General features: G+C 39.2%; 1 protein-coding gene and 1 non-coding gene across 5 annotated transcripts; one reads left to right on the plus strand and one right to left on the minus strand.

Moving 5' to 3' along the window:
- The first annotated feature begins 2,412 nt into the window (after nucleotides 1-2,412).
- Nucleotides 2,413-2,483, plus strand: trnae-cuc. Its single transcript has one exon. It is a non-coding gene; the product is annotated as a tRNA-Glu (tRNA).
- Nucleotides 2,484-5,258: 2,775 nt separating this feature from the next.
- Nucleotides 5,259-26,441, minus strand: LOC117502820 (nuclear receptor coactivator 7). Of its 4 annotated transcripts, none has more exons than XM_034161928.1 (17): nucleotides 26,368-26,441; nucleotides 23,970-24,153; nucleotides 18,529-18,698; nucleotides 16,918-16,988; nucleotides 14,926-15,033; nucleotides 14,740-14,838; nucleotides 14,447-14,572; nucleotides 14,114-14,298; nucleotides 13,471-13,475; nucleotides 11,362-11,976; nucleotides 9,642-9,813; nucleotides 9,412-9,559; nucleotides 9,190-9,315; nucleotides 8,928-9,080; nucleotides 7,811-7,906; nucleotides 7,663-7,736; nucleotides 5,259-7,499 (listed from the first exon to the last, which is right to left on the minus strand). In XM_034161928.1, exons 2-17 carry the CDS (start codon nucleotides 24,005-24,007, stop codon nucleotides 7,364-7,366), a joined length of 2,322 nt encoding a protein of 773 aa, XP_034017819.1. In that variant the 5' UTR covers nucleotides 24,008-24,153; nucleotides 26,368-26,441; the 3' UTR covers nucleotides 5,259-7,363. The 4 variants fall into 4 exon arrangements, with proteins under 4 accessions (XP_034017819.1, XP_034017817.1, XP_034017818.1 ...); XM_034161926.1 differs by having other exon boundaries at nucleotides 13,354-13,475; XM_034161927.1 differs by having other exon boundaries at nucleotides 13,471-13,508.
- Between the last annotated feature and the right edge of the window lie 25 nt (nucleotides 26,442-26,466).

Here is a 26,466-nt window from a genome sequence, read left to right on the forward strand (position 1 = left end):
ATATATATATATATATATATATATACACACACACACACACACACACACACACACACACACAAGGTTGGGTAGGACTATTTTGAAATGTAATCCAAAAGTAATCAGATTACAAGTAATCCAAATGTATGTACATACATACATGCAATCCACATGTATTCTTTCAAAGTAATCCTACCCAACCTTGTGTGTGTGTGTGTATATATATATATATATATATATTCAATTCAATTTTTTTTATATAGCACCAAATCACAACAAACAGTTGCCCCAAGGTGCTTTATATTGTAAGGCAAGGCCATACAATAATTATGTAAAACCCCAACAGTCAAAACGACCCCCTGTGAGCAAGCACTTGGCTACAGTGGGAAGGAAAAACTCCCTTTTAACAGGAAGAAACCTCCAGCAGAACCAGGCTCAGGGAGGGGCAGTCTTCTGCTGGGACTGGTTGGGGCTGAGGGAGAAAACCAGGAAAAAGACATGCTGTGGAGGGGAGCAGAGATCAATCACTAATGATTAAATGCAGAGTGGTGCATACAGAGCAAAAAGAGAAAGAAACAGTGCATCATGGGAACCCCCCAGCAGTCTACGTCTATAGCAGCATAACTAAGGGATGGTTCAGGGTCACCTGATCCAGCCCTAACTATAAGCTTTAGCAAAAAGGAAAGTTTTAAGCTTAATCTTAAAAGTAGAGAGGGTGTCTGTCTCCCTGATCTGAACTGGGAGCTGGTTCCACAGGAGAGGAGCCTGAAAGCTGAAGGCTCTGCCTCCCATTCTACTCTTACAAACCCTAGGAACTACAAGTAAGCCTGCAGTCTGAGAGCGAAGTGCTCTATTGGGGTGATATGGTACTATGAGGTCCCTAAGATAAGATGGGACCTGATTATTCAAAACCTTATAAGTAAGAAGAAGAATTTTAAATTCTATTCTAGAATTAACAGGAAGCCAATGAAGAGAGGCCAATATAGGTGAGATATGCTCTCTCCTTCTAGTCCCCGTTAGTACTCTAGCTGCAGCATTTTGAATTAACTGAAGGCTTTTTAGGGAACTTTTAGGACAACCTGATAATAATGAATTACAATAGTCCAGCCTAGAGGAAATAAATGCATGAATTAGTTTTTCAGCATCACTCTGAGACAAGACCTTTCTAATTTTAGAGATATTGCGTAAATGCAAAAAAGCAGTCCTACATATTTGTTTAATATGCGCTTTGAATGACATATCCTGATCAAAAATGACTCCAAGATTTCTCACAGTATTACTAGAGGTCAGGGTAATGCCATCCAGAGTAAGGATCTGGTTAGACACCATGTTTCTAAGATTTGTGGGGCCAAGTACAATAACTTCAGTTTTATCCGAGTTTAAAAGCAGGAAATTAGAGGTCATCCATGTCTTTATGTCTGTAAGACAATGCTGCAGTTTAGCTAATTGGTGTGTGTCCTCTGGCTTCATGGATAGATAAAGCTAGGTATCATCTGCGTAACAATGAAAATTTAAGCAATACCGTCTAATAATACTGCCTAAGGGAAGCATGTATAAAGTGAATAAAATTGGTCCTAGCACAGTATATATATATATATATGTTTATTTCAGACGTGTACATGTAAAAGCACCAACAGCCCATAGATTTAAAAAGTAAATGTATATAAAAATTAAAAAGTATAAATATAAAGATAAAAATAACAATATACAGTATATTTTTAAATAAAGTCTAAAAATAGATAAAATTATCAATATAACTGTTGACCATCAGGGGGAAAAAAAAAAACATTCTTTTCCCCAATTTTTAAAATCCAATTTATTTCTGTAGGATTGTGTTTGTAGATAAGCAAAATTGAATAACTCAGTTATAAAGTGATCGGACTTTCATGCGAGAATTGTTGGTTGCTGCTGTCAAATACATCTAAAGCACAGAGTGGCAGAGCCCTATTTCTCAGGATGGTGAATTTTCCATGAACATTAAGAAGTTGAATAAATATATGTACAAACGTTTAACTTCAGCTATCAAACATACATTTAAGGTGGCAACAAAAAGTTGCCGGCTTCAGTTTCTCAGCCATGCTGATGTTTATCACGTGACCATCGTGCCTGCCGGTTCACTTCCGGACATTTAAACACCGTACTGCTCCGATTTAACCACACCAGTTTCCCCTCTCAGTCAGTCAGTCACATGGCGTCGCTACAAGTACCAAAGATAGTCAGTGTTCTGCAGATGAATCACTCTGTTGGTTGATCCACAGTACACTGTTTTACAATCATACCCGTGGGGACAAATTTATAATCCTAAAAAATAATATATATTTAAAATGCAAATAAAACAATCCACCACCACTTTTCTACTTTAAAAATATAGTCACTTCTCAGTTGAAAAATGACATGACATCTTAGATGGCCGTTATTGTGGCATCATTGACCTCCCTGATGGTCTAGTGGTTAGGATTCGGCGCTCTCACCGCCGCGGCCCGGGTTCGATTCCGGTTAGGGAATATTTATTTTTGGCACAGCAGGTTACTTCGTGGTTAGCACTTTTACCTCACAGCAAGAAGGTCCTGAGTTTGATTCCCACTTCTATGTGTTTGCGTGGGTTTCCTCCCACAGCTAAAGACACACAGGTTTAGTGAATTGGAAACTACATTTGTCCAGGTCACCCTTGCAAAAGGTTAAATTAGCAACTGTATCTGTGTTACCAAATCCTGGACAGACAGTACTAAAATAATTAGTTTTACTTTAAAATATTAGTTTTTAATATAAACAAAATAGAAAACTATATGGTAGTTATGCAGACAATATAGATCTATATAAAAATGAGGTAAAATGTTGCAAATGAAAGCTCAATTTTTTTTTTGTTATAGCTGGCGTTTCAACTTGAAGTGAACATGTGGAGTGATGCGTCACTTTGTATAGTCATCTCTGAATAAATGACCACGCCTTCTTTTCCTCCATTGTGTCTTCTTGCAATAAACTATGTCATACAATGGCAATGAATAAACAGATTACTATGAATTGTATATATATATTCAATGTTTATTTAAGTTTAATGTGGTTGCAGTAACAACACAATAAATAGATCCCTAGTGATATCACACAACAGTCTGGAAGTCACGAGAAATAATACTCGAGGAATATTCACAGTTACAACATTGAACAGCAAAGACAAAGCGCATTTTTCCACATAAAGTGACAACTGGCACAATGAATAATATGGCAGATATAACGGTGTCAAACATCTGCAGGGTTTCATATTCATGTTACTACAAAAGCACGCGCCGGATCCCTGTGGAGTAAATATGTAGGGTTTAAAGGAGCACATCAGCAGAGTTCAATCTGTCATTAGTGGTGTACTAAAGTGCAAAAAAATGACAATAGATGATCCCTTTTTCCATGTACATTTAAAAGTATTGTAATCATATATATATATATATATATATATATATATATATATATATATATATATATATATATATATATATATATACACTCAACAAAAATATAAACGCAACACTTTTGGTTTTGCTCCCATTTTGTATGAGATGAACTCAAAGATCTAAAACTTTTTCCACATACACAATATCACCATTTCCCTCAAATATTGGTCACAAACCAGTCTAAATCTGTGATAGTGAGCACTTCTCCTTTGCTGAGATAATCCATCCCACCTCACAGGTGTGCCATACCAAGATGCTGATTAGACACCATGATTAGTGCACAGGTGTGCCTTAGACTGTCCACAATAAAAGGCCACTCTGAAAGGTGCAGTTTTGTTTTATTGCAGGGGGGATACCAGTCAGTATCTGGTGTGACCACCATTTGCCTCATGCAGTGCAACACATCTCCTTCGCATAGAGTTGATCAAGTTGTCAATTGTGGCCTGTGGAATGTTGGTCCACTCCTCTTCAATTGCTGTGCGAAGTTGCGACGACGAACTGGAGTCAGGTCGAGACCCCGATGAGGACGACGAGCATGCAGATGAGCTTCCCTGAGACGGTTTCTGACAGTTTGTGCAGAAATTCTTTGGTTATGCAAACCGATTGTTTCAGCAGCTGTCCGAGTGGCTGGTCTCAGACGATCTTGGAGGTGAACATGCTGGATGTGGAGGTCCTGGGCTGGTGTGGTTACACGTGGTCTGCGGTTGTGAGGCTGGTTGGATGTACTGCCAAATTCTCTGAAACGCCTTTGGAGACGGCTTATGGTAGAGAAATGAACATTCAATACACGAGCAACAGCTCTGGTTGACATTTCTGCTGTCAGCATGCCAATTGCACGCTCCCTCAAATCTTGCGACATCTGTGGCATTGTGCTGTGTGATAAAACTGCACCTTTCAGAGTGGCCTTTTATTGTGGGCAGTCTAAGGCACACCTGTGCACTAATCATGGTGTCTAATCAGCATCTCGATATGGCACACCTGTGAGGTGGGATGGATTATCTCAGCAAAGGAGAAGTGCTCACTATCACAGATTTAGACTGGTTTGTGAACAATATTTGAGGGAAATGGTGATATTGTGTATGTGGAAAAAGTTTTAGCTCTTTGAGTTCATCTCATACAAAATGGGAGCAAAACCAAAAGTGTTGCGTTTATATTTTTGTTGAGTATATATATATATATAGTAAAAGTTCTGACTTTTTCACAACTATATTTAAGTGCAGCTGTGGCTTATCTGAGTGCGAACAGGCGGATCGAACAGCAATCTGTACATTTACAAAATGCTCAGTGCCAAAATACACAGCGGGCTGGCGTCCAATCCCGCAGTTCATAGTGATGTCAAGCTAATCTGCTGCTGGTACAAATTAACCTTTATAGACGCAGAATCGGTCAGTGCGAGTTTCCACAGTCGTTTCTCGTGCTTGTGTTGGGATGCATCAGTCCATAGACTGCTCAATGGGACAACGGAAACACTCAGGGCAGCACTCTTTGTAAAACTGAATGCAAAAAAAAGGAGAAAAAAATCTGAACTCGTATATAAAATACAATGAATACCGAAGCACACATTTGGTCGCCGCAAACTTCCTACTTGCACTTTTTCTGGCTCACTTTCAGACTGCACAGAGATATGGAATAAATTTTACGACTACACAGTACTTATAAAAAGTGCTCCTCCCCTTTAGCTTTCTTTTTTTTTATTATTATTGTTTTATGACATCATAACATCAAGTGCCCAAGATTGCTAGGAGTCATGTGGGCAACTCGAGCACAGATTTTAGATTTTCTTTATAACGACGACTGGTGAAAGGATAGGGTAAAGGTTATCATTATATGCACAGTCTCTCCAATCACAGCCACCGATGTGTTAACCTCCTATAAAATTGCGTTTTTGATTTCTTTGAAGTCAGCTGTTTTCAAACGATACTTTTCTTAATTCAATCCCTTTGACATTTGGTGACTTGGAATATTTCTGGTATACATCTTCTGACTGGTCCAAACCCAAGTGGCTCTAAGAGTGATGAGTAAATTGCGTTACACTAAGAGTTTATACATTTTTATTTAATTTAGATCATATTGTACACATTTGTTTTCAAATTAAAGTTCTTATGTTAGCTTCTTACACCGTCAGCTTTGATTTTACATGCATTTTAAACGTCTAGTAACAATTTGGTATCTTTACTATCACAGCCACAGATACTTGGAGCTCCTCAAAGTCATCATGAGTATCTCTGAATTTGCCATTCTGTTTTCACGCACTATATATGAACTCCACTGGACATTCTGAGACTTGGAAATTTGGCTGTAAAAGTGATTAATAAATTGTGATTTTTTTTTTTTACACTCACAATATATTTATTATTTTGTATATTTTTAAATTTAATTTACATCATATCATACAGATTTGTTTTAAAATTAAAGTTACTCATCCAGATCTTTTTTTTTTATACAAACTTATTTAATTCCTCCTTGCTGTTTGGCATCTTACCAATCATAGGTGCAGATGCTTGGAACTTCTTAAACAATGGCGTTAAAGTCTTGGTAGCTTCGAGTTTGCCCATTATCAGGATGTTAATTCTTAAGATCTATTTGACATCTCTCCAACCACAACCACAGATGTCTGCCATTTATGTATTTGTGGCTTTGAATTCCCCATGTCAGGCATGTTTCGCTCTTCCTTACCATTTAGGGTCTCTAATAGGTCATTAGCATCTTTGCACTATTATGAGGATATTTACTTCCTCCTAACTATGTAAGATCTCTACAATCACAGCCACCAATGTGTGTAACTACTTAAAACATGTAATTAGTGTCTTGGTGGTTTTGAATTCCCCCTTTTTTTTGGCCTGTTTCATAGTTAGCTACTTGTCATCTCTCCAATCACAGCCAGATATCCTTCCAAACTGTCTGGGACACGTAGGACCTGCTTAGTATAAAACACTAAGCATCATCTTCAAACAGTAAGTATTCTACTGTCGTGGTGGGGATCATGTCATCATATGTGGCTGCAGAGTCTCCAGAGGCTAAAATTAAATTATCCTTTTTTGTACAAAGATGACTGATTTTTATAATTATTACTACTTTGATGTGATGTCATTAAACATTAAAAAGAATCCAGCAGGATGAGCTCTTTTTAGAGGCTCTGTATTACTCGTGTCAAAAACCTGATGGACCAGTAACTCGATAACTCAAAATGAGACAAAAACGGGAATGTGCCTGTGGAAGAAGTGCAAGAGTTCCACTAAAGAAGAAAAAAATGTATTAGTTCCTTACAGGTAAAGTGAATTTTTGAATGATTTACATCTCAACATGTACTCTCCATAATCATTTCCACTTTCTTTTACGGTTAATTACATTGTAAAAACACATCCATATCAAACTGCTTTATATTTTCATTATATTACATGACAATCTGAAACGTGCTCATTAAGTTAACATTACGTCTGCACACGTCAGCCTACAGCACTGTGCCCCAACTTATTTGTACATACATACATACAGGCTTTAAACCAGCTGTTTGGGGATTTATTTATAGGACTCGTAATAAGTGCGTGCTGGTAAAGCAGCCTGCATGCTGGGACAGCTGGAGGCATGACTGAGTGTCAAAGGCAGCTAATAAACGCACAGTAACAATAACATTGTGTGACAATTCCAATTTTTTTTTAAAGAGTTGATGATCCTGACTGAATCCAGGCAACCTACGGGTAACCGACTGGGCCCATCAGACACAAAACACCGTCAGCTCCTACCTCATCGTACAGAAGATCAATCCATTGCGTTTTCTGTCAACATACCTGGCACAGCATCTTCCATGTCAGTGCATTTCATGTTTTATTTTTACGGTAGGTAGGTTTGAATCCACATAGTGCGTAATAGATTTGGGGTGCCTGAAATGCAGGGATGTGGAGGAGCTGATTGAATGTGAAAGCACCAGCAGCCAGGGGCTGCTACTCAAAGCACCAGACCTCTAGACTATGGACGTTGAAGTCCTGCTGGGTGGACAGCGGCTGGTTGTTGAAGGTGGCGCATTTGGTGGTGGTGCCTCGGTACAACTCGGCATCCAGCCAAAGCCCGAGATGGCCGCTGGAGAGGAGAAAGAGAAAGAATAAGTGCGGAAGGATGTGTGAAAAACACACGTGCATCATCACGTCAAACCCTAAAACAGCCATCGGTAAACTTATACAGATTATGAAAGTTATTATGAAATAATTTTGTGCTGTGCTGCAAAATCCACATCCTTACTCACCCGCCTCCTCCCATCTGCAGAGAGTCAGTATTACCCTTCACGAAGTAAGAATTGTCACCAGTCCAGCGGTACACCTGGACAGAGACAAGAAAACTTCAAGAGCTGCTGATGTCACAGTATCCACGGACAGAATCATAAACAGACTCACCTTGATCTCAGGACAGAAGCTATAAAGAAACGTCTCTCCGGTGCCGTAGCAGTGTTCACTCACTCTGAAGGGATGGGTAGAGAATGCCCCGAATATCTGAGAGGTTTAATTAAAGATAGAATGGATATTACCTTAGAGTAAGTGTGACTAATCATCAGTAGACTTCTGTCTCCTGCAGATTAAATGAGCTGTCTTGTTTCTACAGAGGAATGAGTCTCAGCCATCCAAAAGGATAAAGTGTCTTAAATCTGCATATGTGATGCAGATTAAAAACCCTCAACACTATCACTATGAATCAGATAAAAAACCAATGGAGTGAGAGATTGCATTAAGCAATAGTATATTAGTACAATGGTGGTGCAATAAAGAATGCAAACTGGTCACGTGGCTCCTCAGATCATGTCAGTCAGTCATTTTTCTACAGGCAGAATGTTTTGCGCTATTGCTGGGGGATTAGACTTCAACAAGGAGTTGCTACATAACCTGCATGAACTGAGGATGAAATATAGGGAAGGGTAGAAGCAAACAGCACACGGCATGCTGTGATTCTGCTGTTCTCTTTAGTAAGAGAAAATCTACCCTGATGCAGTTTGAGTAGCAAAAATAACATGGGCTCACTATTGAAATCTAACTGTAAATAACTGATTTACTGTGTTATTTATGAATGTTTATGTTGGTTCTTGTGGTGATTTCATTTAATTCATGCTTCTTAATATTAAAAATTTGAAAATGATGTCCTTTACACTTACAGTAAAAAGAAATCTCTACAACATTATATACAAGCAGTGATGGCCAACAGTCCCTAGGCTTCGGAAACAATGATAGAATCCTAACAAGCTCATTTATGCTACATGCAAGCTCAACTACACCTGCTCCCAATTTCCAGTGTGCATGTGGTAACAATATTCCTTGCAACAAGGCCAGTCAGGCGGCAGCAGGCGGCAGACAGATCGACGGCATGCTACACAAGGAAAACTAGCTTGCTTTTTACTGGTGCATCAAAGTTAACCAAATTTTAATTAGTTTATCCTTATTGTATGCCATTTTAATTTGGTACACAATTATAGTATTTATTGTTTTTGAGTTATCATCCTTTTCCAGTTTGGAGACTACTTACCTGGTTATCCATGTCTCTGATGACCAGCAGCACAGGGCTGTCAACATCTGCCAGGTTTCTGTACAGAGTCTTGAGGCTGGTCCCGTGTTCCACGGTGCTGTAAGCTAGTCTCCACGGGCAGGCTTGTACACGAGCCGGCAAGCGACAGGCAAGCTGAAAACCACAGATCAACACCACACTGCTGTGTGGAATCACACACCTTCAAGTCCCTTATTATTGGTTCACATGGTCAGGAATAAACTCAAACCCATTTGAAACATACCTTCTCAATGTGCGTGTCCTGCAGCAGAGCACTGGTGTGACTAAGAACAGGAAGCCCGTCTACCGAAAAGTCTGCGTCACAGCTGCCAAAACTTTGTCTCCGCTTGGCCTCATCAATGGTGATTATCTATGAGCAGAATGACCACATCGTAAAGACAACGTGCAATCACTTCCCAAGTCACAAATACCCAAGTGTGCCGACACTGAAGGGTACTCGGCTCACCTCCCAGCTACAAGAAGAAGGGTCACTGAAGAAGTTATCGATCATGTCCAGCTCTTCTTTCTCCACCACTACGAAGCCTTGCTCCCGTGCTTCCTTCCCATACACATCTGGAGACCACTGGACGAAAAACGAGTACAGGTGGTCCACTCTGGAACACCAACATTTACAGAAAGCTTAAAAACCACACTGCTAGCAAAAACACAGTGCATTCAAACTAACCAATTCCTCACCTTTCCTGTGGGACAGCAAACCAGTACTCTGGCTGTACTTCCCGACCCCCAAATGAGTGGGTGGGACTCGAGGTCATTCCAATGGCAAAGGACTTCCTCATTGGCTTTCCCACTTTGAAGCACAGGAACATTGGCGGGTTTTTACTCTTCTCCTCAGACGAGTAGAGCATGTCTACACAGGATGAGATCAGTATTAATTAATTAATTAGCTACACTCCCGAATTCTGTTCTGGGCATGGCACACTCTGCTCCCTAGAAGTTTTTTTTCCTTTTATGTGCATTACTGAAGGCAGAGAAGCTCTTTCAATACTGCTCATATGGTTAATGTGTATGTGACATTGTGAGAAAGATGATACGCAAGGTCACCTCTCTGACCTCGCATCAGTTCAATGTTGGGTGCATTTTGATTCTGAGGCCACCAGGGGGGCCCAAAACTAACACCTTGTGTAATCTATATCTTGACAAACACTTCCTGTATCAAGATGAACCTTGGTACATGAGATCATCTCACTAGGACCTCAAGTTCAATATTTGGTGTCTAATAATGGCAAAGAATGGTGTACACAATAACGTCATAAGAACTTTGTCTATCAAAGTGAAACTTGGTAGACCAGATCAGCATTGTGAGAATTTTGATTGTAACTCTGGCCACCAGGGGGCCAAGTCTCCAAAACCTTGTTCACACATGGACCTTGTTGATCGTGATGAAAGCTGCTATTGTAAATTAATGTATACCTTAACAAGACCGTCCACAAGTTCGAGGTTGGGCTTGGTAAGGCAGTTTAGGGATAGTATTGCCCTTTTTTCATACTGTTCTCAAATGTTTTATGCAGCACTAAGATTTTACATGCAAACTGCTCAGTAACTGACAGTGGTTACTACACAGTTCAGCTAATATATATGTTTTAGTAATTGTCCATTTGCATCAGTGTACTCGATGCATCCATGTTTTAAAGTGTCACATTGACTTTGCTCCTTGGTGCTTCTTCTTGGCCATGGTGCCACTGTAAATGGAAATTAGTTCTCAGTTGACTTACATGGTTAAACAAAGGGAAATAATAATAATAAATGAAAACATGAACACTGCAGCATTATCAATAATGCTGCAGTGTTCATGTTTTTTTTTTTTTTTAAGTCCTGTAGATGTTTACAGGAGACTTTTTTCAAGGACTGGTATCTCCTGGCAATTTTTAGCTTCCATTCTGTTTTAGAAAAGAAGTTATGTTCTTTAAAAACCCTCATATACGGTTAATGTGATTTACAACTATTGGGAAAAAGGGCGTGGCACTCAAATCAAAGGGGTATAACTCAGAAACCTCTTGGAATTTATGGCAGAAACTTGGTATTTTTTCAATTTCATCCCTTAAGATACATTTTACCAAACGTTCATCCAAATCTCAAAATCACCCGGGAACTTCTATGGAAATTGATTTTGCATGGAATGATCCATTACAGTGAGCGCTATAGCTCATCACCTACCCAACATGAAGACTTTTTTGTCTATGAGTCTCTACATGGTAGTTTCACATTTCCTTCTCTGAAGCCGCGGTAACTATCTGAAGTTCAGAAACTGCAAACGCAGAGTTTAATAATCGAAACGATGGTCTTCATCTACAATGTTCCTCTTGGACACAGTTACTGTAAGAGTGGCAAGTATGGTATGGTTTCATCGACAGAAATACGAGCGTATATAGAGCTCAGGATCATTAAGAAATAGTACCTTCTATTGGAGCCTGTATCCTCTCCAGCAACCAGGACTTCCCCTCTGCCTCCTGATTTATCTTTCGTCTCTCGTCCTCACTGAGTTTGTCCCGTTCTGTTGGTCCGTTTGTAAGTTCATCCGCTTGGCTTTGCTTCTCAGGACTAAGCTTCCTGTGAATATCTGAAGCCTCCATCAGACTCTGCTTGTTTTGGTCCACTGTTACGTCAATTGTTTTATCACTTACACCGTTTGGCAGCTTTTCAGTCCCTGCTGATTCCGTATCTTTGGTTGCGGTTACCTCCTGGCTCTTAGACTGATAATACGAGCCTCCCCGTTTTTCAGTCTCTGACACGGACTGTCCCGACTCTCCGTCGTCAATGGAACTTGTCTGAGCCACGCCCTCGTCCTCTTCTTCATCCAGCTTCTCTTTAGTTTGGCACAGCATCAAATTATTTTGAGAGTCTTCCTGGTTAGGGCAGGAACCTTCCAAGAGTTTTTGTTGGTCTGGGCTGTCAGTGCGTCGTATTTTCAAAGCCAGTGCCTCTCCATCAGTGGTCCCATTGATTGTAGGTTCCAACTCTGTGAAACCTTCATCTGAAGGAGACTTCTCTGGCTGCTCATCCTGTGTGCTCGCTGATATACAGAAGACAACATGTTTTACACAGCTGGCCGATATTACTGTTAAAATAATTATGTGAGGACCTTTTATATTTCACTAGTTAAAGCTACAGTCTGTAAGATTTAGAGGCGTTTACTGACATAAACAGAATGTGAGTGTGATATTTGCAGCCTTCTGTTCATTCGTGTATAATAGGGTTGGGTACCAAGAACCGGTTCTTTTCGAGTATCGTTAAGAAATGATTTGATCCACCAATATCAATAGTCTTTTTGCTTAACAATTCCCTTATCGGTCCTTCAGAGCAGCCATTGTTTTTGAGGGTGTTTGTCGGGAAAATGACCATTTCTCTATGTTGATTACAGACCCTGCAGCAGGTCTGTAATCAACCACTTCTGCAGCACGACTCCACTTTGAAGTGTGCACCAATGAATCAATGCTTCGATCCGCTGGCTCGTTGGTTCTTTGAATTGCTGCTCTTTAGAAGCGGCAAGTCCACGTCTTAACCCCCCTCAAAGCCATTAAAATATGTCAGTCGTGAGTCACTTTTGTGTGGATTAAAGTCACTAACTGGGACTCTTATCTTGTTGCAGTCAAGAAACGAGACTCGTTCTCTGTTCCACTGGCACAGATCCAAATGCTGCGCGGCTCTCTGTCGAGACAGAATCCGCACGGAATTAATAACTTCAAAACGAATTACCGCTTTAAATAAAATGACACCTCTTTCCAAACGCTATAATACAGACAATAAACTACAATCAACTAAAATGTTTTTTTCCTCCCAAAATGAGACGTCCTCTGTTCTTTATGAATTACATCCTGACGTGCAGCACAGGCAGCTGTAAGAGCTCAGCTCAGATGTATGGAAAGGCATTCATGCCAAAAATGTCTGAAAGGAAATGCTTTTGACAAAAACTACAGATTTTATTTATTTCTATTTATGTTCAGAGATCAAGGATCCACCATGTAGAGTTTATTATGTCCAGAGTTTAAGGATCCAGTGACCAATTTCATATTTATTTAAGACAATAAAATGTTGTTGACACAGAAAACCTGTAAAGCCGACTTTTAGTACACAGAAAATTCACAAGAGGTATCGTACACCGCATTCTACGTTTTGTAACATGGCCTGATGTCTACCGACAGTTAGCACAGGCTAATCAGTTTGAGAACATTCATTTTTGTGAAATTGAGGATACAGATTAGAATAAGTGAAGGCAAGGGAAACAAAATCATGACTAGTGATGTATGGTGCAGTATTCAACCTCACCACTAGATGTTCAGAAATCCTACACACTGTAGCTTTAAAGATAAAATAGTAGTTTTAAGGGTTTATTAAAATTCACAAAATGACATTCACTCATCGGCAGCCACATTAAGAACAGTCAGGTTACCGGTCTCAGAGAGTGTGGAGTCAATGTTGTCTAAGATAATAGGTCGCTTAGGATCCAGAGCTTCATAGCGGCTGAAGGGATTTAGGTCCCATTCTGAGGGCAGCTGCTCCCACTCACCGGGCCTGTACACAGGACACAGATCCTGGGGTAGGTCTCTTCGGGAGTCACAGGCCACCCGCACATATCACAGCACGAATAAGGATGAATGGAAAAGGAAAAAAACAAAAAAGGGCCAACAGAAATTAAAAGTGATGAGAAATGTGTACAACTTATACAACAAAATAAATGTGATGTAAAACAGTCAACTAAAACAGCAACACTGAAGAACAGGAAGGCAGCGGCGGGTAAGCGGACAGCTCAGACCAAACGCTCATAAAGCCATTTCATTTGACACACTTGTTCAACTGCTCCTCAAAGCAAATATCACATCAGCCAATCACGTGGCAGAAACTCAGCGCCTTTAGGTTAAAGTTCAAACCAAGCAGGAGATTGTGGAAGAAAGGTGATTGGTCTGACCATCTCAGAAACTACTAATCTACGGGTATTTTCATGCACAACCATCTCTACGGCCTACTGATAACAAACCGAAAAAAAAAACGGCATCGAGTGAGCAGCATTTCTCTAGGCGAAAAAAAAAAAAGACGATGATGGCAGAAAAGACTTGGTTTAATAAAAATCAAAGAAAGTAGAGACTGATCGAGAAAAAGAGAAGTGATAAAGAATGGAAGAACTGTTATAAAAGATGTTCAGGTGCGCTTACGACGGCAGCGCGTCCTTGAGCTTCATGCGCGATACGTCATCATACAGCGCGATAGAGACGACCTCCTCCATAGGACAGATCAGCCCATACTCCTCACAGCCAAGCTCGATGACCAGGGGGTCCGACTTGTGGGGGTCAAACATGATGTTGTTGGGCGTGACAATCAGAACCCCGCCCACCACGCCCTAAAATACAAAACAGACAACGCAATGACAAAAGGAGTTCCATTAAATTATATCTACAAATATAAGGAATTAAATGATTAATATTTGTTGAATAATAACTGACTTTTCCATGATTATATGACATTAATGTATCTTTGAGGCTTCTCACCATGCCATCCGTGAAGTACTTGCAGCTCATCTTGATGAATTTTACAGTGGCCGGGCTCTCGTCCTCAGAGTTTGGAGACAGCTCGCGTCGGATGGACTTTGAAGACCTGCTGTTGGGAATGTTATCCTGAAAGACATGACAGGGACATGGATTTTTTAATTTGCCTCGAGCATAGCTGGATTTGAAGCTTTCTAGAAATAATTTATTACACTTCCAATAAAATGACAGTGGCAGAAGTTATTTTTAAGACAAAAACAAATACACAACAAAATGTATCCCGTTTTTTCCCTTACATGTGATGCTTTTTCAGACAATCCGTTTGTGGCAGGCTCGGAGGAATTTGCAGGCTTTAGCTCAGTTTCTGACTGGCTCTCATCCGGAACAAACAGCTTCTGCGAAGTTGATGGACAAGCACCTCAGCCAATCAGAAGTGGAATAGAGTGCGGATTAACTGTGCAGTACCAGGCCTTCGTTCTCACCTGACCAGGGTAGACACTGCGTGAGTACAGTTTGTTCAACTGGACCAGTTTGTTTGGGGTGATGTTGAACTTAAGTGCAATGCTGTTGAGGGAATCATTAGGTCCCACCTGCAAAATGAAATTACCACCATTGTGACTTTTTTTTTTGACAAACTCATTTCAACTTATATATAAACTTCAGTCACTTCTACACCTAAATTCCATTATCGATGTAGCATCTAAATCCACTGTATTCGTGTTTCCCCTACAGTGGCACAGGCACAGCAGCCCGCCAGGCCTGCAAGAACGCTCCACTAGGCTAGAAATATATAAATATTTTGTAATAACACCAGTGAAAAATAGCGCAACAAATGACAAAATATAATGCCAAATACTCCTAAATTTTAAAATCAAAAATAATTTCTGTCTCTGCAGCACTCTGTTCAACAGTGCTAACACATGCTAAAACTGTTCATCTGACACACAGCTCTGTATGTGTGTGTTTTCCCTGTTGTGCTGAGCTACACACGAGGCAAAACACCAGCTCACTTTTCTGCAGAAGTAACTCACTGTGATGTCATTATCACATGAAGACATAACAGCCTTTAAACAGATGGTTAAACATTTCTTCCAGGTTTTAACTTACAAGCAGAATTGAAAAATAAAATAGTCTTGAGTAAATAAGAAAGTGGTCATAAGGCGCAAAATCAGTTTTTAATCCAAGTTTTACATTTTCAAGTGTTTAAGGCTTAATGTTAAATATCTCCAAAGCCCCACAATTCAGTGTTTTCACAGAGATTCCTGTTATAAACATTATTCAAGTCCAATACAGCTTGTTTGAGACGTATGCGACATATGAAATAGAAATACACCCGCCATGCTCTCATTTTATCTCCGCAGGCTGCCCCTCCCAACACACAGACACTCAGTGGACCAAGATGACTAATCTATTCCATAATCACAGGAAAAAAAAACAAAAACAAAACACTGCTTTACCACACAATACCATCTTAAGAGAGGTGATTAAAAAATGATATGCATTATAGCGCAAGTTATATATTTGGAAAGTTCACAGCTTACAATTTATTCACAACTGTAAGTTTTGTTTGTCATGTGAACCCGCTGTCCTTCCATCAACCAGTACAGCAAAACCTTCCACTTGCTAAAACTCTCAAAATTTACATTTTTAAACATTAATACTAGGAGGGCAAAGCTCTGCTGCCAAAAAAAAAATAAAATGATTTAAAAAAAATCCTGCATTTCTGACATTCATAAATGCCATTTAAAATTTTTTTTTTTTTTTTTTTTACTGAATTTTGGGTTTCAAGTAGGAAATGCACAGAAGCCTTGAAATGTTCACATCGCCTGCTAGAAGGCAACAAAAGCTGCTCACATGTGCTGCAAGGTCTCGACTGCTTATTCATTTGATACGTTAGCTTTTGGTGAAAATAGGATAGGCAGTTGTGTCCCTTGCCCTCATGGGCTGTATATTCATTTTGTGAACTGTTTTATAATTTGTGTCTGTAGCATGACCCAAGCAGAGGGTCACCTTTTTGAGTCTGGTCTGCTTGAGGTTTCTTCCTCAGAGGGCATTTTCCCTTACCACTGCTGCTCTGTGGGTTAGTAAGGTTACACCTTACTTGTGTGAAGCACCTTGAGGCAACTCTGTTGTGATTTGGTGCTATATAAATGTAAATAAATTGAAAAAGATAGATAGATAGATAGATAGCTAGATAGATAGATAGCTAGATAGATAGATAGCTTTTTCTGTATGTAATTGTTTTCATTTATTTTTAACATGCTGCTTTTGTGTTTGAGGGCCTCGCCAATTTGAGTACCACCTGAACAAAATTCTAGGGGATTCTATCCAATACGATTTGGTGTAATTCTCTGGATTATTGTTCCATGTGTTTTGTGCTTGTTTTGCTTTGCAATTTTTATGCAAATGAGCCATCAGTAACAGCAGCACAGCAGTATTGTGTACAAAAGTGACATAGCGGTACTGTTACTCACAATAAACTCCACTGTCCCCGGAGGTCTTCTCTTCTCCCTCTTTGTATGATTCTTACTTTGGCAACCCTCATCTGAGAGAGAAATTAAAAATCATTCTACAGTGATGCTAAAGAGGTATTCTAACCAACGGCCAATCATCACATTTGCTCAAAATCCGTTTCTAATTTCTGAATATACACAGATTAAAAACCATCCCATGTGTTGGGTTGAGAGGAAATAGCTATTCACATACGTAAATGATAAAGAATAATGAGCCAAATGGCAAATACACTGATAAACAAAGAGGTTATTGTAAACGTCCTGCAGTTAATTATGGTTGGACAAAGTACCAGTTGACGTCTGGCTTCCATCACGGCTTAAAACAATGTTCCCACACATACTGAAACATATCCCACACACACACTCACACACTCTTATAGTTGTAAAAGCCCCCAGTCAGCAGTTTCTTCTTGCCAGGAACGTAGACATTTGGCCACCACTCCCTGACTTCCCCAATACAAATGCTGCCTCCTCAATGGAAGCACAGGCTATGACTAAGCATCAGACAGGCAGACTTCCACCGTCTCTACCATTTACTGTGCTGCACACCCAAGAACAACGTGGCAACCACTGCAAATTAATCAATGAATTTGTCATTCACTCTGCAACATATCATGCTAGGATCTTATACCTATAGGCACAGAATACCCAGAGAGCCATTAGCAGCACTTCTAAAGGTGAAACAGCTACATATCTATATGAACGATGACCACACGTATTTTATCAAATGGGTTGCAGACAGTTTACTATGACTGAAACTACAAATTCAATACATGGCCGACTTCATATTGCATAATCATATAATCGCAAGATGTGACTGATCCACATTAGATATTCTTTCTACATTATCCAGGGGGAAGAAAAGAGAAATATGGGAGGAAGCTCCCAAAATAATACCTCCTGCTCTATTATACAAGTTACTTGCATGTATTATTTATCAGTGGTAGCACAGCTTTTGGGATGAAATACCTCGATTAAACTGGCCAATCTATGTAGTGTACAAGTAACTGACAAACATCATATATTAAAAAAACAACAAAAGTTAATTTATCTCCCCTTGAAGACATGGCGAACATTCTTCAAGGTTTAAGTGGAAACCCCACTAATTGGTTTAAGAGGATTTGTACTTACAAGACTCAGACAGATTATAATTAGGGATTATTATTATTATTATTATTAGGGCTGCTTGATTACAGTTGAAGAAAAAAAAAATGACATATGCAAAAAAAAAAAAAAAAAAGTTATTTTGTCCAAAACTGAAATCATGATTACTTGATGCAATTATTCATCAATTTTCAAACCATCTTGCATTTACTGAACTTTAAAAAAAACAACAACTTAACAGATTTTCTTTAAATATAAATCTATAGAAAATTTTAAATATCTTAAAACTGAAAAACCCAAATAAAAAAAGTCAAATTATGACTCCATGGCGTCTACACAATGTTGACACTTGTACGTTTTCAAAGCTAAATTACGCTTCTTGTTGGGCTAAATAGTCAGACAACTAGAGGAGCCAAACTGCACAGTGGTAATTTGCAGTTAATGATGTGTAAGAGTTGCATGTCTTACCAGATCCTGCAGGTGGCTTTGCTGCCTTCGCCATCTTCTTGTTGGGGTCGAGGGCGTCTGAGACTCCTGGACAGGAGATGACGGGTGACTTCAAAGGAGAATTTACTGGGTTCTGTTTGTTGGCATTCCTCTCTGACTGGCTCTGTTTGAGCTGCTTCTGTCGCTTCAGCCTGATGGGAACATTTTGTTGAAAATCATCATTATGAGTCCCCCACTTTTGGGAGGAATCAACACAACTTAATTCAATTCAATGTGATTATGAAGCAGTAAATCACAATGAAAGTCTACTCAAGGTGGAAAATGCAAGAGTGAGTTTGGACCTTACTCACCCCATGAGTAACATATTTGCAATCGGAAAACTAACTGAGACAGTCCAATTAGTGCAGCAGCTAAGAGAATATTTAGAGCAAAATCGTGCAAATGGTGATACAAGCACCAAAGTTGGCACAAATGCTCCTTAGACATTACTCTTTTGAAAAACCCGACTGGCCACTTGAATTTTCAGTAGGCGGCCAGGTAGGGGTCAATTGAAGAATTACACAGGGGTCAAAATTAAAAATGCTCAAATAATTTTGAAAACTACACCACGTTATTTGTCTGTTCGTAAAGATTCCAAAAAGGTATAGTTTGGACTATCTATGACTGAATGATCAGGGGTTATGGGGTAAAAACAGCAAAAATGGTGACAAAGGTCAGTTTCAGTTTGTACAGGGGTCAAAAGTTAAAGTTGCTCCAATTCTTGGTAAAAAAAAAGAAAAAAAAGAAAATGATGCAAATTATGAGTTGAGTTAACAGGGTTTTAAAAAGGAATAGTTTGGACCATGTATGATGCTTAGTTATCATGTTACGGGGTAGCATATGAATCCAATGGACCGTTGACCTTGTTTGACCTTTACTTTGGAGACCAAACATTCAACACAATCAAAACTATTCCATTTATTAATCCTATTAGCTCAACCAATAATCTGCATCATTTTTTACCAAAATTGAATGAACTTTAACTTTTGACCCCTGTACAAACTGAAAGTGACCTTTGTCACCATTTTTGCTGTTTTTACTCCATAACTCCTGATCATTCAGTCATAGATAGTCCAAACTATACCTTTTTGGAATCTTTACGATAGACAAATAATGTGGTGTAGTTTTCAAAGTGATTTGAGCATTTTTAATTTTGACCCCTGTGTAATTCTTCAATTGACCCCTACCTGGCCGCCTACTGAAAATTCAAGTGGCCAGTCGGTTTGTTCAACAGAGTAATATCTAAGGAGTATTTGTGCCAACTTCGGTGCTTGTATCTCCATTTCCACAATTGTTTCAGTTATCTGCTGCACTAAATATAACTCATTGTGCACAATGGAAGGACAACATAAATGAATACAAAAACACGAAGATGTACATCAGAATGTGAGAGAAACGGTGTATAGGGAACAAGTTTGATTTATGCACCCTTTTAAGGGAACATCAGTGGCTGCCTACCGTGTCAGCAAGTGATTCAGAAAATGATCACAATGGTAGTGTAACTTTATAGTTAAAGCTGTAACAATGAGCTGCAACTTAACTCCGTCAGCAGCACAATCCTCTCTAAACTGCTCAATCCTTGATGGAAATGATGTGTAGGTATCTCCGGACCTGGTTGGGGTTCATTAAGGGAGGGACTCTGCGGCATTTTGACAGTGCAGCGGGCTCACGGGTCTGCAGTGCACTTACAGATAATGCAAGCTCTCTGAGAGCCAGTGAACTGCTGCTTAAGTGTGGATACGAGCATGTTAAGATAAGGTCAAATTCATTTATCATGTCTTTTGAGTGATCGAGGTAGTGCTGCCCTCCACAGCCACACGGAAAAATTAAGACCGAAGACAATCTGGAAGAGCGTTCCAGTGCATTAATGGAATATGAAAAGTGAGCCAAGAAGGCTACTATGCTTAAATCTTTCCTGCAACCTTGGGGTACTCATGCCTCACACGTGGTAAAAAAAACTAAACTAGAAATGCAGAGTATTCATAATAATCACCCTCTCAACAGAAGCTGAGTCTCAGAACTGCCCTCTTTTTCTCGCCAACCATGACCTGATAATCAATGTGTTCATTCCTTAATAGAAGAGCAAAGCTGCCTCTACGTAACACAATGATACAAATCTGTGCTACGTCTCGATGGCAGCAAAATACACACCGCATTGGGGCAGCAACACAGATGTGCAGCAGCAGCAAATGAGTAAAAACTAGCCTTTACGGCTAATCGGGAAGATATTCAGTTAACTGTCAAAGAAACTAGTAGTGAAATCATAAAAATATTTACATTTAAGAGCTGCAACAATTACCATATGTTTCCGACTATAAGTTGCACCAGTTTAAACAAACATTCCTTGAGGAAAAACCCATATATAAGTCGCACTGCAGTATAAGTCAACTTTTTTTCTGTATTATCAGCTCTTTCAGATTTTTGTGTTTTTTTGCATTGCTGTTGTGTACTTTTTTCATTATTGGCATTTATTCTTTTATGATTAGAGTTTATTTTGTTTAGTGCTTTGATTTATGGAAAAGTCCTACAAAAACATAATTCTGGTTATTGAATATTATTAAAAATCTATGCTGTTTTATGGAAAAGTCCTGCAAAAACATAATTCTGATTATTAAATATTATTAATAATCTATATGTGACTTTTTCAAACAATACTTGGTGGCTCCCACGTACTGGGCAGTTTTTGGATTCTGTCTGAAGTCTTTATTCATCTTTAAAAAAAAAACAAAAACATAAAGCAGTTTTACACAATAACACCGTTTCACTGTAAAAGCTTTTTAAATGCATTCTGCATTCTAATGAGTGTTTTTCTAGTTTTTGCAACCAAACTGAAACAACTAGTTTTTCGGTTATCATTCCGCTTATTATGCAAAAAAAAAAAAAAAAAAGAAGAAAAAAAAAAAAAGAGTGGATACACCAGTGACAAATTCAACTTTTTTTATTTTGATACTCAAGAAGTGAAACGATTGTGGGAGTTTTCCATGTGTGGCTGACAGTGACCTTCACCTTCACAGTGACCTTCACTCTGTTTGTCAGGAAGAGCAGAAACATATGGTGTTGGGGTTTTTCATAATTATTGTATGGCCTTGCCTTGCAATGTGGAGCGCCTTGGGGCAACTGTTTGTTGTGATTTGGCGCTATATAAGAAACAAGTTGATTGATTGATTGATTGTTGTGTCAGACAGCTTTATCGTAACAGAAGCTCTGCTGGGCAGTTTTTGTTTTCTTTCCCATCACGTTCCATATCATCTTGTCTAGACAGGCACAACGTGGCTGTCAATCAAGTCTGCATTTGCCAACTTGTAGTAATTATTTTGTCTCTTCCCATTTTTGTTTTTTGGGCTACTTGCTCTTATAGCACAAGCTGGAACTACCCACTAAAAGCTAAAACATATTACGCCGTTACAAGTCCATTTATTTTCAAAAGTTAATATTTTCAGAATTTCTGGCTGCTTAAGACAACCACATATACAAAAAGCTGCATAGTGCAGGTTTGTGCCAAGCCGTCAGCTCAGCCTGGACGAGGCAACTGAAACACAATCAAAAACAAAAAAGCCATTAGACGACAGCGCATTATCTCATAACATCCATCAAAAGTGCTTACTCAGCACGTCTACTATTAGCAAACCACTCACCATTTGACTGCTGCACATCCGCACCCTAACTGCTTCTCCTGCTTTTGGCTAACAGTTGTTGGGACAGATGGCTGCCAGAAGATCTCAAGTGTTACATGAACAACTGCATTTAACTATTCAGCGACAAGTTACGCTCATGAGACTGAAACTATGAAATACCATTTATACATGCGATACAAGGCAGTTGGACCTGGGTATCAGCCTGTTTCCGACAGGCAACGTTTCTCAACACACTTCTCAAACTCAATACTCTGCACAACTTCCTAAATTAACCATGTGCTTGTAGCCATTAATTTTAACTCATGCAACTCTCTGCCAAACTAGTTCCATCACAAGGTTAGAGAGGAACACCTTTTTTTGGTAAACTACAAGTTTCTAGTCTGTACAACTATATCGAGTCTCTTTTCACACCTTCCCCACAATCATATTCAATTTCATTTGACTGAAAGTCAACATTCTCCTAGTTGTTCCCTAGATGCAAGAACTTGCCGTCACTACTATACTACTAAGAGCAGGTACAAATTTTAGGTTGTGCTATATAATTGCAAGTGAATGGACATAAAGGTGTATAAATGTGTTTGGTTTGATACTTGAGTAATTTGACAGTTTTTCTCGCGATTAAAATCCACAAAATAACCCAAATCAATCACATCTGAAAATTACCCCGTAACAAAACAGCTCAGTAGTCCAAAAAAGTTATTAAACCAAATGTAAATATTAATAAGATGCATGCCCCCTTGAGACGTTACACACTTCTGGCACTGATTTGGCATAGTCCTGATAATCCTCTCAACAGTAGAGCTCCTTTAATAAATGTGAGTAGTGTAGGATAGCCCAGATATATAGTTAAAAACAACAACAACAACAAAATGAACCATGACAGCTGAATCTCAAAAGACAAAATATCAACAGACTATACAGGAATAGCAACAATGCCAGTCATAAAAACCCGTACTTAAAAAAAACAAAATCATCTGGCAATCCTGGAGGAAAAATTTAAGAGAAGAAACAAATATGACAACAACCACAGATGTTCTATCAACAGACACAAATCATTGTGTGTCTTAGGGTTAAACAACTGTATCTGCATTACTTAGTAATTTGAATGGTAATGAGAAGCCATTACTGATTTGATTATGTAATAATTCAAAATACTATTTTTGACAATTCACCAAAAGGAAAAAACTTACAAAAAAAAAAAATGCTTTTCTGTTGCCATAACATCACTGTTTTATACAATTTCATTAAAGTTTTACACCAGATGCCCTTCCTGATGCAACTTCAAAAACTGCGCAAAAGACCGATCAGAATTACTAGCAATAAATTGTTCTGTCCGACTCACAATCCAAAACCATGAATTTATTAACAATGTTGTTGAATGAATGATTATTTGGCTAATTGTGGAACCGAATAGTTGTTACAGCAGCCGTGTATTAACTCAAGTGCAGGTTTACAGTCTTTTTTTTTACTTTTACACTTTGAATATTTGTAAAAATGCTGCACAAATCCAAATGCATCATTATTGTTAGTGTCAATAAAATGCAGTCAAGCCTTAAAATCAATAATAATAATAATAATAATGGCAAAAGCACAATTTGCAAATATTTATAATAATAGATCTTGATATAACTGACAAAGACATGTCATACAATCTTAAGAAGGATGTACATGATCAGAAAAACAACATGAACTAAAATTTCATCATTAATAATTGTTAGAGCTAATATTTTTGAAAAATTAGCAAATTTCTTAGCTGACATACAAATGTGAAAACACAGAGCCTCTTACCTGGCAAAATAGCCCGGCTTCCTATCCCTTTTTTCCATCAGGCCTGGGTATTAAACCTTCATTTAATCAAGCACACTCACACAAACCTCCATCCGCACAAAAGCCCACCGAGTGTGTCCAAACCAGCAGACACGACTGCGTGCAGATCACCTCTCACAATTTGCTCTCAGACTTCATTTTAATCCTACAGAGAGCAAGAAAAAGAGAGAGAGAGAGAGAGAGAGGCAAAGACTAAAGGAGTGCCTCGCAGGCTCACAACTACACAACAAACTCATGGTCATGTCTCTTCTGTTTAAATAGAGGCCGATGAAAGCATCCAACTGAGCATGTCAGGCCACGCAGCTGGCAATCAACCAACAAGCAAAATGCACCACAAAGTTTCTGTCCTGTATGAAGACGATTGTTGCCAGAGATGCTGTTTACTTTTTTTTTTTTCTGCCTGCAGCACACATCTGGAAAGCACCAAAATAATGAAGAACGGTATATTTTTTACAACACTTACCTAATTGCTCGATTTGGCATGGTCTTTTTTTTAAATTATGGTCTTATTTATCATGGTCACTGTCTCTTAGTTATTAGTAGGAAATGTTAAATTTCAGGACATTAGTTTTCCCAAAAAGATGAGTGTGTTTTTAGCTCTTTTTCTAGCATCATTCTTGATGGCTATTTTAAAACTGCAATATCTTGAAAAGCACTTGAGCTAGGTTCTTCAAATTTTTGAGGATAAATATATAGTCCTATAAACCTATAAATGTGGACTCTTGGGAGCATAGCTCAAGTTTAACATCGAATGAAGGATTCTTGAATTTCACTCATGCCACAATCACCACTTCTTTGTGTGGGTTGAGCAAGAATCGCATTCAATAGTGAAAATGTAACAGAACGTGCATCAATAATACGGCCAACAAGCAGCAAGATTTTGCAGTTTATTAGCAGTAAATCTGGTGTCAAACTTGACATGCCACACCCACCAACAGATTACTTGCACTACAAGATTTATAAGACTTCAAAGTATATATGTGCATAAAAATCACGAGGGGAGTGCAGGGAGTCTGGGTTGAGTCAAAGATTTCTCTGAAATGCACAAAAAATGTTGAAAATTAACAATGCGGCTTTGGGCACTTCCACTTTCTGACTGGTTCGGTGTCTCCTGCACCAGATTTGTATATTCACTATTTGCGCATGCGCAAAAAACGGGAAGTTTGTTCACTACTGAGTTTACCCTTTCAGTGTGTGGGAAGGACAGAGCTGGTTTCAATTTATGAAGAAAATAACCCGCCTGTAAATCTGTTTTTGGTCCACACATGGAGATAAGATCAGAAAGTATTCACATCAAACCTGATTTTGGTCCACACACAATTAGGGCAAACTCGGTACTAGAGGTGGGCGGATCGATCCTAATATCGATAAAATCGATACCAACGCTGGTATTGATATTGAACGATCCTCGTGTAAAAAGATTGATACTCAAGCTTTTTTCTCTCCTGCATGCACTGACTGCTGCGCACACAGATTCATCAAAGTCTACTCTCTGTCTGTAAGAGCAGCGCTGCGCTGTGTCACACAACATGGAGCAGCGCACCCTTGTTGAGTGATATTTTTTTAAACAAAAATGCTGATTGTCATAATAAAGTATGTTGTCACGTACAATGTTTGGCGAAATTCTATCCTAGGTCTTTTGGATCCTTTGGGTCTATGAAGCTTACATATGAAAAAGTATCAGTATCGATATTGGCGATACTGGGCCTGTATTTACTTGGCATCGGATCAATACCAAAATTTCCGGTATCGCCCACCTCTACTCGGTACAGAACTGGCCGTTTTTCGCGCATGCGCATGTAGCAAATATACAAATCTGGTACGGGGTAATCTCAGTCCGCCACACCGGGTCCACTTCCGAAATTGGACCAATTCTGATGTTGCGTGGCATTAGACACCAACAATAACAAAAACCTACAATATAATGCTGTCTGAAACATTTGTTCGGCCACGTGTAAATACACGCTGTTATTTTTAGACGACTAGCCGGATGAAGAGCTAAAATGAAGCAGCGTTACATCTACCGATGAGCTACACAGGTTTTAACTTCTTGTGAATTATCTAGCTGTGCTAATGCACCAGCCTCAGCTATAAAAAACAGGGCGAGGTGAACAGTTTTAGACCAGACAGCTGATGCTACAAGCTAACGACGCTAGCTAGCCACTTTGTTTACAAGACAATACCGACCTGGTGACGATGTGTTTGCTGGTAACCAATCGCTTAGCCCCTCCTTTAAATCTTTCTGATTGCAGTTTGCTTAAACCGTCACCTCGCCGCCAAATTCATAGGAAGATGAGCTGTTTCAAAAGCATTACTGGGCAAAAACACAGGTAGCAAAACCGAAAAATTGCTCACATACCTTGCGTGCATCGCCTCGCTGCCATTGGTTGCTGACATGAGAATGAAATCTCCCTTCACTGCGCCCCCTGACGTTAAGGGTGCTGTACTCGGTCAAAGC

The sequence above is a fragment of the Thalassophryne amazonica genome, chromosome 21, assembly GCF_902500255.1.
Source record: "Thalassophryne amazonica chromosome 21, fThaAma1.1, whole genome shotgun sequence".
Classification (NCBI taxonomy): Eukaryota; Metazoa; Chordata; class Actinopteri; order Batrachoidiformes; family Batrachoididae; genus Thalassophryne; species Thalassophryne amazonica.